The sequence below is a fragment of the Triticum aestivum genome, chromosome 4A (assembly GCF_018294505.1).
Source record: "Triticum aestivum cultivar Chinese Spring chromosome 4A, IWGSC CS RefSeq v2.1, whole genome shotgun sequence".
Classification (NCBI taxonomy): Eukaryota; Viridiplantae; Streptophyta; class Magnoliopsida; order Poales; family Poaceae; genus Triticum; species Triticum aestivum.
This window is the reverse complement of record NC_057803.1, coordinates 239825405-239836773: the sequence shown is the minus strand read 5'-3', so window position 1 is coordinate 239836773 and position 11369 is coordinate 239825405. Positions and strand designations below refer to the sequence as shown.

Below are 11369 nucleotides of genomic sequence, written 5' to 3'. Positions count from 1 at the left end.
TGCGAAACCATTCAACTGAGCATATACATTTGCAAACCGGAGCGATTCATCCAATGTTGAGAAGACCATACCAACTTCTGGTCTACTAGCACTATCCGCTTCTTCTGGTGTAGGGAACACATAATCTTCACTACCAGCACAAGCTACTGAATCTTCATTAGAATCTTCACTGTCAGAATTTCTTTCATAGTTACTCCCTCCGGTCCTTTTTACTCTGCATATTAGGTTTGTCTGAAGTCAATCTCATCCAACTTTGACCAAGTTTATAAAAAAAATTATTAACATTCACATAACAACACATTTATTATTAGATCAATCTCGGAATATATTTTCATATTTTATTTATTAGATGTTATAGATGTTAACATTTTCTAATATAAATTTGGTCAAACTTAGCAAACTTTGACTTTAGACAAAGCTAATGTGCGGAGTAAAAAGGACCAGAGGGAGTACAGTTACAATTCTCAGCCAAAGAAAGTACCTGCAAAGCGAGAAGACATATTTAGGGGGCATCACAATAGCAATCATCAAAATAGCAGTGTTACTTTATCAAAAGTATACTTTGAAGTTTGAATCTCTTATACAGCAACGCAAAATCTTTACCTCATTGCAATTTTTTTTCACTTCTTCTCTTGTTGTCAAAGGTTCAATGCACATGTTCTCTCCAAAACTATCTTGTGAAAGATTATTTTACGTTTGTACACAATTATCATCTGTTAAATGATTTTATTTTAAAAACAAAATTACTTGAAGTTTTTTTAAATGATTTTCCGTAGTTACCTGCTTGCTCAAAGTTAGCTACATTGTCAAAGAAGAATCAGTAACAATGTTTTGGCTCTCAACAATTCTCTCAAGTAACTACCAAACACAAAGAAGATGAACTTTCTGTGGAACAATTAAACTGTACTCACGAACTTGACAAGAATTCTTCCTGGCATTTAACATACGGTAGAATTATAATTACAATACTCACCTTGTCAGCACTTGCACTATTGTTCATCATTATTAGATATTTCAAAATCTTGGCTCATGATATTTCTTGCACCTTCTTCAACTTCTTTCTCAATAGCACCAAACAAGCTAAACCCCATTTCAGCTTCTTGACTCTCAGTCAGTTCCTGACAGCAAACAAAATAAACCAATATTTTCAGGTTCTTGAGTCTCAATCAAACTTCATTACTTCATACGTAAATACTTTAAGAGAAATGTTAATGCATAGCTAAACTAGAAAGTATGTACAAACCTCAGTTCTTTTGCTCAAACTTTGGTGTTCCACAAACTGATCAAATTCTTCCATCAAAGCACAACCCTAACACAAAATTCAAAGAAATTAAAATGTTTTTTGAATGCTCACTGAAATTCTGTTTGAAGCCATGACTGATTTTAAGGACAGTAACTTACGACACTTGCAGATTCTGCAACACTTTTTCCTAGTACAACATCATGCAACTTCTGCTTTGTCTTCTTTGCCTCTTTTCCATTGGACGCAACTGCTTTTCCAGATTGTTTCTGCATCCAGAAGAAAAAGTACCTTAATCTAATAACTGACTATAAAACAACAGAGACACATGTTTTTTAATGGTAAACAAGAAATATATAGACTAACCTTCTTAGTTACTTCTTTCTTCTTAATGGTTACCGGCTGGTTAGTGAATTTCACAACACTGTTATCCCCTTCCATGTTGATAAACCATAGGCTGCAACATATTTCAGAATGGACACTTATTTTTCTCCAAAGAAGCCTATTGGCATGTACTGGTAATCAAATTCGAAAACAATCAAGACTCTTTGGCTTAGGAATTCAAAAAAAAAATTATACAATCGCATCACCTCACACAGCTAATGCTGCACTACCCTACTATTTTTATCGCTGTTTATTGTATCGTACTATCTGTATTCATTCTTTTGACTTGTACAACTCATTACTTATTCTGATGAAAAGTCTTCATGTCTTTCCCAAACATCTAGTATCCAACTATTTAGAACTACTATATACAAAATTACATGATAGTTTGAGTTTCCAACAACTAGTACGCAAGCATTAGAACTATGGCTTGCAGGAAACAAGAGACGAAGAACCTGCTTCCAGCACCCCATGCTGCGCAGTCAACTACCTGGAAACGAGGAACAACCTAACTTCTACTGTTCTCCCAGAATTTCCAAGGTAGTTCTTCCTCAGATCAACAACAACAAATTGGCGAGACATACGTGCAATCTACCTATTTTTTCTCTCCTAAAACAATCAGTAGTCCTTCTTCGCTATTTCTTGCCCCCTCTTACTGAAGAAGGTAGATAACTAGTACCTGTGCGCTCCAGCGCCGCTGCCGGTCCAAGGGAAGATGGACGTGCCCTGTCGCCGCCGCCGGTCCAAGGGAAGATGGACGTGCCCTGTCGCTGCCGCCGATATGCTGTCGTCGCCTGCTGCGGAGGATTGGTGGAACAGATTGAGCCACGTAGCCCCAGGTCTTATCTGTTCGTTTATTTTCTTTTCCTTGATTTTTTTCCTTTTCACAAACAGACATGTTAGGATCTGACCCGCGGTTCACTCCATTACAAGGTAATCAAGCTCACATACAAGGAATTAGTGAAGGAAGATGAAGGTAGGAGGAAGAACAGGAGGTAGGAGAAGGGAAGGGGGAAGCCGCCGTTGCCTTTGCCTGATCCAAGCCCGGATGGCTAGCTCATTGCTGTCCCCTGTAGATATATAGCTGGTAGCTCTTGCTGGTTCTCGACGGCCCAGGCCCATGTGTTGGTCGCTCTTGGTGGGCTGGCTGCCTTGCCGTGGGTCGACGTGGCCGTGATAGTAATTAGGTCGCTGACATCCCCTCCTCCTTAACAGTCGGCTTGCCCCCAAGCCGGTGCCCGTTCTTCGCTGGTTCTGCAAAATCCAATCCTCCTGAATCCCATTGAGCATAAGACGAAGTTGTCGGTTGAAGTGACTGTACTGCATGTTGGTCATTGTTGTGTGCAGTGCTCTGAAACTTCTTCGGGTTTGAGCGTCCCAGACATGCAGCAAGGACATTTGCATCTGGGTAAGTGCCCCAAGAGAAGCACCACCAATGGCTTGACAAGATATTAACATGATCAGCACAGATCCATAATGGAGTGATTTCCCAAAGAACTCCGGCGAGGTGTAGAAACTCTGAATTAGTTCTTCGCATATTGCTGCTGAATTGTGTAGAAATTTGTGGTGGAACCAGAGGTGACTATGGAGGCTTGGGTTGCAACAAGACCAAATGCTCTCCTGGTTTTGGAATAAGTAGTTCCAACTCAATCAGAAGGAGCCCACTCCCTACCACTGAGATGCCAAGGCATATACCATAGTTATAAGCGTTTTCGTTGCTCTCCCCTATATGATATTGGCTTCTCCACTTCTGAAACATGTCACTTAGCTGCCCAACAAGATACACCAACAGTTCAACGACCACTGTGTATTGGTTCCCATAGAAATATGCATCAGAACAGGGGCTAGAACTAGCTTGTAGGAAATTAGGCTTCAACCGTCTCCCTTCATATTGTCCGCTCCACTTATACTTGAACAGGTCGCCACCGGCTTGTATATTGGCACATATAGGAACTACCCATTGATGTACCGAATCATGGGAATCGCTAGTGTGCCACAATTTCGCAAGGTAACAACTACCAGCCAATTCAGTGACGTGCTCATGAACCCAATGGTACAGCAACTGTACTGCCTGACAAGTGCATAAAAAATACGATCCAGGTAGCTTCAGCTGAGCACTTCTTTTACTGAACCAAAACATCGGTTGGGCGTCTTGAGCACGAAATTCATAAGAGAACTGCACCCAACAGATAATTAACCGTTGCTCTGTAGTACTCATGGTCAGATCATCCATAAATTGTTTTATTGGATGACTCAGGACAGGAATATAGCTTGGCACCATTGGGATCCAGCAAGCACCCGTCTCAGAAAGCTTCCAATGCACCCGAGTTGTACAAATAAGAAGTGGTCGCTCATTGAAACAAAGTATCAACGTCCCGTCCAGAGAAGTTCCCTGGTCAAATTTGCAAACAGCAGCAACACAGACTTCATCTAATTTCAGATATGCTCGAACAGAGTTTGTTGGCTGCACACACTGAATACCTGCTTGTTGTAATATTTTGGAATCCATTTCGCCATGAGTTATGTGACACTTGAAGTCTATGTTGCCCAATAATAGGTTACATGCCTTGGTTGATACAGGAATGCTACTCCTCTCACTATCAACTAATCGAGAACTGATATCCATGTGGCTGACTAGTTCATATAGCTGCAGCTTTTTTGGAAACTGGGTAGAATGCAATGGATGCTTGTTACAGGTAGGTTTCCATCGAACTGTGAGGGTAGCTGGAGCAGAAGACATGAACGACTCAATTTGCATTAACTGAAGACAAATACTGCTTGGCAGTTTGGCGCTCAGAGGTCCCAGTTTATACACACTCCGAAACATATGCACAACCACTGTAGCGATACATGAACAATGCAGCTCGTGAGCAATAGTACTGGAACATGCATGGAGTTCCGCAAGCCCTTTATTGTCCTCGTTTCCCTCTGCAAGATTCATCCAAAATGATGGCCACGGTGTCGGTCGTAGCATCAGCCTCTTGTGCCTGACATGGGGAAACACCTTTGACATCAGTGAGGGTATAGGTGTGTCAAGGAGGCAGAAGAGCGAGCACTCTTTGGGCATCGGGTTGTCCGGATCATGATTCATGGACAACTGCAATGAGTTGATGATTGAGCTCATGGGAGGGTCTTGAGCTGTCCGAATTAACCAAGGACTGAAGCAGAGAACTCCATGTGATTGACTATGGATACTTGAAATGTCCGGGTAGCTTGAGAAGGACAGAGGTCGGAACGACGGCCACGGGCTAGGCCTGAATAGGGATCCCATGTGATTGAACAGAACTTGTACAGGTGGTGGCCGTGGTTGATGTTCGAAGGAAGGCGGGTGCAAACGCTCAACGATGGCAGTGTCATGTGTCTCGTCGGCACCGTCGATGGCGACAGTCACAGGCTTCACCCAGTCGCCTGCAGGGATAGGGCAGTCTACCCAGCGCATGGTCGGCGCTGATGCAGCGAGGTTACTGGAGACGACGAGAAGGACTCCGTGCTCCCCATCACTCACGACCCAGGTGGAGGTGTTGATGAAGGGTAGGGGTGAGGTATCCAACTCCTGTACGACGGCCTTGGGGTCGACGTCGGTGATGGTTGCCACTGTGGCGACGACCTTGGCAGAAGGGGTGGTGTTGGTGACGATGGAAGGCACATGCGTGAGCTGCTCGACCTCCTGGTGGAAGAGATTGACTGCGGGCTCGAAGCAGACGGTTGTGGCGGCGTCGTGGACCTCGTTGACACTGACGATGGTGACGACCTGCGTCAAGCATTCCGCCGAACAGGTGACGGGCGCTATCCCCATGCAGATTGGGGGTGCATCATGGGTGACCCCGGGGCCCTCCTGGACTTGGGTAGTGGTGGAGAAGGTGGCGGGGCGACCGTAGGGACAGAGGCATCGTCGGCAAGGCCGCCATCAGCTGCCGTGCCCATGGGGCGTGCCGGCTGCGGGGTCGATACGCTCGCGAGGAGCTTGGAGAGTATCGCGTCGTGCTGCCTGTCCATGGCATCGTAGCGCGCCATGATCCGTGCGTAGTTGTTGTCTAGGTAGGCCTTTGTCTCCGGATGCATGGTGGTGAAGAGATTGATGAACTGGGAAAAAAATAGGCAAAAATCGGACGAACTCGGTAGAATTTGCGGCAAATCGGAAGGATGGAAGGAGGCTCTGATGCCACGATGTTAGGATCTGACCCGCGGTTCACTCCATTACAAGGTAATCAAGCTCACATACAAGGAATTAGTGAAGGAATATGAAGGTAGGAGGAAGAACAGGAGGTAGGAGAAGGGAAGGGGGAAGCCGCCGTTGCCTTTGCCTGATCCAAGCCCGGATGGCTATCTCGTTGTTGTCCCCTGTATATATAGCTTTTTTTTTTTTGAGACAACCCTGTATATATAGCTGGTAGCTCTTGCTGGTTCTCGACGGCCCAGGCCCATGTGTCGGTCGCTCTTGGTGGGCTGGCTGCCTTGCCGTGGGTCGACGTGGCCATGATAGTAATTGGGTCGCTGACAAGACAAGTGGGGCCCTTCACTTAGTACACTTTCCCCAACCCAGCCGCATCTACATTTCTCTCCTCTCTCCCCCTCCGGTCCCTCTGGTGGCTCCCGAGATCTGATTTTTACCAGAGAATCACCGGCGGCCGTTTCATCGACTTCACTCAAAAGGTTCGCTCACTTCCCTCTTTCATCTTGCTATGTAGTTTCTGCCCTCAAAGCCTCTTCGTCCCTCCCAGAGAAGAGAATTATTCAGTGGCTAGAACAGCGCAAGAGCAGCACCGATTTAATGGGAAATGGTGTGTCCTACGTTGGCTGGCTTAGGTTAGAACTCCTGTACAACTGGCCCTCCGTGTAGTTCTCATCCATTCTTCCAATCAAATTCCTCCATCCCTCCTAGTATGATTAGTTGGTTGCTGCTAATGCTAGATCTGGACTACTGTCTTGAAAAATACTATGTATATAGATGGCCGAGTAGGATCTGTACGTGCCTTAGTTAATTTATCCTAGTAGTAATCATGTTGCCATTTCTCGGAAAGAGAAAAAACAAGTAAACAAGACCTCGTTAGGTAGTACCGCATTTGGTTGCGTTTGTTTTGAACATGCATATGAAATCCTGACCGGGGTAATTAGTTCGTAATCGCGTCTTCTAATGTTGTTTCCCACGGTCAAACACGTTCCATGCATGCTCATGGTTCTTTCGATTTTTAGAGAAGAGCAATGTATAATCTGTTAATCCCTTTCGAGTGAGCCTCACAACTTTCTTCTTGCAACTAGTTGCTTTCCAAGATTTTTTTGTGATACACTGAATTTGAAGTGTTCCTGTAGTAGAGAATTGACGAATATTTATACTAGAAGCTTCATGCTATTCCCTATAATCATCACGCCCCTACCTTAAGTTGGTTGCACAACAAAAAAACTCATACATTTTTGATATGCTAGGAAGTTCATGGTACTCCCACTACAAAAAAAGACACATCCGTGACATTTTGGGCCGAACAAATTTTTTTCCTGTCATGCTTATGACACTTCTATGACGATAATTGTGACAAAACTCGGTATCATCATAGATGTGGTGGGGTCCTACTTCTATGACAGAAAAATCATGATAGAAAATGGGCTTTTCATCCTGGGCGGGCTGGAGACGCAGCTGCATGACATTCTTTGGGCCGTCCATGACGGGAAAGCCGTGGTAGAAGCAAAGGCGAGGAAAATATCGGGGAGTTCCTGGTTACGGTGGGTGGTCGGGGGCTGAGCGATCGATGCACGTTTCTCTCATACGTACACGCGTGTGTGCGAGGCGTTGCGCTCTAACTGAACCCGAGCGAGGCGTTGGGATCTAACTGAACCCGAGTGATTGCACCGCAAGCTACGCGTTACTGAACCCGAGCGATCGATCAATCCCTTGCTGTTAAGTGAGCCTGGGTGATTCCTTCGCTACTACTGCTAACTGAAGCCGATCGATGCTTCCTCTGGATGAACAGTGAGCGTTGTTGGGGGGTTTGGATGAACAGTTCTCGGTGGGGGGTTGGATGAACAAGAGCCCGTGGTAGTAGAGGCCATTGCTGCTGGATGAACAGTACCCCAATCAATCGAGCCGGTGGATGAACATGACCCCGTGGAGGGGTGGATGAACAGGACCCCATGGAGGGCTGGATGAACAGGCCCCCGTGGAGGGCTGATTGAACAATAGTCAGTGGAGGGCTGGATGAATAGTTGCCCATGGAGGGGTGGTTGAACAGGACCCCGTGGAGAGGGTTGGTTGAACAGTAGCCGGTGGAGGAGCGTGTGGTGGAGGCTAGATGAACAGGAGCCCGTGGATGAACAGTCGCAGGTGGAGGCTGGAGGAGGTCGACGGTGGATGAACAGTAGCCCATGGAGGCTAGATGAGGTAGACGGTGGAGATGAACAGTATCCTGTGGAGTCCCGTTTTGCGGTACGCCACACCCCTCTCGATGAAAAGGACCCCCGTTACGACCGTAGCGCTCCAACACAAGTCTGTTTCCTCCGTTTTGCGGTACGCCACACCCCTCCTAATCAACATGACTCTGTTTCGACCGTAGGAGGTCCAAGAGAAGTCGATTCCTCCGTTTTGCAGTACGCCAGACCCCTCCCGATGAACATGATCCCGTTTTGACCGTGGCCGATCGAACACAAGGCCGTTTCCTTCGTTCTGCGGTACGCCAGGCCTCGTTTCCATCAGATGTTTCGTCCAAGCCGGTTGGCTCCCGATGAACAGCACGCGTTCCGTTGCCTCCAGATGAACACGATGTTGTTTCTCCGTTCCGACCCAGTCAGTTCGCTGCCCGATGAACAGGACACCGTTGCTCCAGTCCGTTGCTTCTCCATGGAAACAAGCCCTGGCCGTCCGCGAGTACGCGCTCGAGACCCGCCCGTATGCACGTATGTGGCCGTATTTTTTGCCCTGTGGCTGTACGTACATGTACAAGACTTGGACGGGACTACGTGAACTACTATGTCGGGTGCTCTACAATGACACACGTGTCGCTACTTACTCGGCCACGGTTCATACTTGCAGAAAGACCGATCGACCAGTATGTACTACACGTTCGCGACCAGAATGACAACGCTACGTACGCTTCGACCAGGTGGGTCCTGACTGTCAGGAACTTCCTTCTGTGCGAAGATGTAGCTGGTGAGTCCCAGCAGTCAGAGGGGAAACAATTTTTTTACCCGTAATATGGACACACTTCCTTGCGTGCGAAGATATAGCTGGTGGGTCCCAGCAGTTAGGGGGGAAATGTTTTTTCGCGAAATACGGTGGCCCGTGCGGTGGGTCCCTGCTATCAGGTGGAGGAATAATTATTTTTCGCGTAATAAGGAGGCACTTCCTTGCTGCTGTCGTGGACCGAGCTGTCAGCCTCTTCACATACAGTACTCTTTCAACGGAAGTCGTACCTTCACCATGTTGACCACGCCGCGCCGAGAGCACCATGGTGGTGGACGACGGTGAGGTCTAGGAAGGGGATGACACGGAGCTGGGGAAGAGGCGACAGTGGATGCCCACGCGGAGGGGAGTACGTGGGTTGACTGCTTCGGCTGCGGTGTGAGGCTTCTATTGCCGGAGAATAACAGGAGGTGTGGGTGAGTATAGAGGGATGACATGGCCAGCGGTGGCAGCACAGCCGGACACGGGAGGCACACGGCCGATGCTTGTTTGGGCGGCTGGAGCAAGAAGACCAGAGGTTGAAGAAGCACTATGGCCGTTGGATGGACATCGTACGGTCACTGGAGCTAGAATCGTTCATATTGACTAAGTTAACAAAGCCCTCCGCCCCCGTCATCTTAGTAGGCCCACAAGTCAGCCTCCCACTATGGTGGGTCCAGCTAGCAGGGGGAGTATTCATTTTTTTTGTGCGTAATAAGGAGGCACTTCCTTGCGTGCGAAGATATAGCTGGTGGGTCTGACCTGTCAGCGGAGGGAACGTTTTTTCACGAAATACAGAGGCCCTTCCAGTGGGTCCCGCCTGTCAGGTGGAGGAATCATTATTTTGCGCGTAATAAGGAGGCATTTCCTTATGTGGGCCCCTACTGTCAGCCTCTTCCGATGGCTGTTGTATGTTGACCATGTTGACCTCGTCGCGTCAAGAGCACAAACGCGGTGGACGAGGGCGAGGCCCAGGAAGGGAACGACCTGGAGCCGGCGAAGCCACCACAGCGGATGCCCACACTAAGGGGAGTACGAGCGCTGACTGGTCGGCTGCGGGGTGAGGCTGACATCGCCGGAAAATAACAGGATGTGCGGGTGGGTGGAGGGATGGCCTGGCGGCAGCACAGCCAGCCATGGGAGGAGGGAGCAGGCAGTCCCGCCGGTGCTGGTTTGGGCGACTGGAGCAGGAAGATCAGAGAATGAAGAAGCACGGCGGCCGTTGGATGGACATCCAACAGTCACTGCTTTGGGTTGACTAAGTTGACAAAGCCTTGCGTACGCGTCAAAAAAAATTAGGACAGCGTCATCGTCAACCTAGTAGGCCCAGAAGTCAGCCTCCAAATCTGTGGAAAACAGCATACAACCCATTTTCCATTATTTTCAATAATTTACAGTCCCTTTGCTAATTCTTAAGGATATTTGAAGCCCACATTCTTTTTATTAGCATTACAAACCATATATTCTGGGCACTACAAAAAAATTCAACGAAAATTTGCTTATTTCGGTGGGGTCCGAACTCTTTTAATCACGAAATTTCGAGTCACATTAAAAATATTTTTTAAAAATTATATAAAAATAAAATTCAAAAAACAATTCTCCGCAAAAAATTAATGAAATTTAAAATCTTAACTAGCAAGATGCCCGTGCGTTGCACGGAACATGAAGATGCATTTGTATGAGTAGTTTATCTTGTGGGAGAAAAGATGATATTTTAGTGTAATTGCCAGTTGGCTTTGGTTTTTATAAGAGTAGAGAGTAGAGGAATCCAGAAAAAAGATATTTTAATGTAATTGCCGGTTGGCTTTGGTTTAAAAATTTACAGCCCATTTCTTACAACTTATAGCCCATTTTTTAGGGAAGCCTATTTCTTACTACTTACATCCCTCCTCGTCTTGACAGATTTGCAGCCAAGCAGGGCTGAGAAAAGCAAGTAGGCCTCGGTTTTGGTATTCTCCAAAAAAAAGAACTGGGCTAGCCTTTTTCAGAAACAAAAAAGATATCAATTGGGCTCGTCATGTGCTTAAATAAAAGCTTAAGCGTGGGCTAGACGGGCCACAGCCCCCGGAGAACACGCAGTTGAGCTCCGTCTCTGATACTAAAAAGCAACTGGGTGAGCTGCTGGGTCCTTGGTGTTATCCGCTCGTTGTGTAATTTTCTCGTTTATTGACCACATCGACAATGGCGTGGGACCTAGTTGTCAAACAATTAGGAGGAAGTATTTTTGTGGCTTGTAATAATGAGGCACCTGCTTGCCTAATGCAATGAGCCTAGTGGGTCCCTACTCTCAGCCTCTCCACGTACAGGCATCTCCTGATTCCTCTTGGTTGTTGACCATGTTGAAAACGCCAGACGACGGTGGGCACAACGAGCGAACCAAGGCGGAGAACGACGGCAAGGCCTCAGACAGGAACGAACAACAGCTGTGGAAGATGCGGAAGTGTAGTGGCAGGTGGAGGGGAGTACGAGGGCAACAACATGCAACTCAAGCTTACAAACGGTACAAAAAGCCCAAGGATTAATTGTTCATCAAAATTTTAGACAAAACCCAGATTGAACATGCTAGTAAGATCTAACCCAACCACTTTTTTTCGC

The 11369-nt window shown here is 47.0% G+C and overlaps 1 protein-coding gene and 1 long non-coding RNA gene across 3 annotated transcripts; one reads left to right on the top strand and one right to left on the bottom strand.

Moving 5' to 3' along the window:
- Window positions 1-973: 973 nt before the first annotated feature.
- LOC123085911 (uncharacterized) lies at window positions 974-5937 on the bottom strand. Of its 2 annotated transcripts, XM_044507618.1 has the most exons (5): window positions 2304-3198; window positions 1607-1697; window positions 1402-1509; window positions 1244-1309; window positions 974-1118 (listed from the first exon to the last, which is right to left on the bottom strand). In XM_044507618.1, exons 2-5 carry the CDS (start codon window positions 1679-1681, stop codon window positions 990-992), a joined length of 378 nt encoding a protein of 125 aa, XP_044363553.1. In that variant the 5' UTR covers window positions 1682-1697; window positions 2304-3198; the 3' UTR covers window positions 974-989. The 2 variants fall into 2 exon arrangements, 1 of the variants encoding a protein (XP_044363553.1); XR_006440133.1 differs by lacking the exons at window positions 974-1118; window positions 1244-1309; window positions 1402-1509 and having other exon boundaries at window positions 2304-5937.
- A 69-nt stretch (window positions 5938-6006) lies between these two features.
- Window positions 6007-11056, top strand: LOC123081953 (uncharacterized). Its single transcript, XR_006438867.1, has 2 exons — window positions 6007-6277; window positions 10677-11056. It is a non-coding gene; the product is annotated as an uncharacterized lncRNA (long non-coding RNA).
- Window positions 11057-11369: the final 313 nt, after the last annotated feature.

What these genes read in the sequence shown, in the direction of transcription:
- LOC123085911 (XM_044507618.1), bottom strand. Translation starts at nt 1,681, where the DNA reads ATGGAAGGGGATAACAGTGTTGTGAAATTCACTAACCAGCCGGTAACC. An exon ending in AGAAAGAAGTAACTAAGAAG is followed by an intron (nt 1,510 to 1,606) that starts GTTAGTCTATAT and finishes TTCTGGATGCAG; the next exon opens with AAACAATCTGGAAAAGCAGT. An exon ending in TTGCAGAATCTGCAAGTGTC is followed by an intron (nt 1,310 to 1,401) that starts GTAAGTTACTGT and finishes ATTTTGTGTTAG; the next exon opens with GGTTGTGCTTTGATGGAAGA.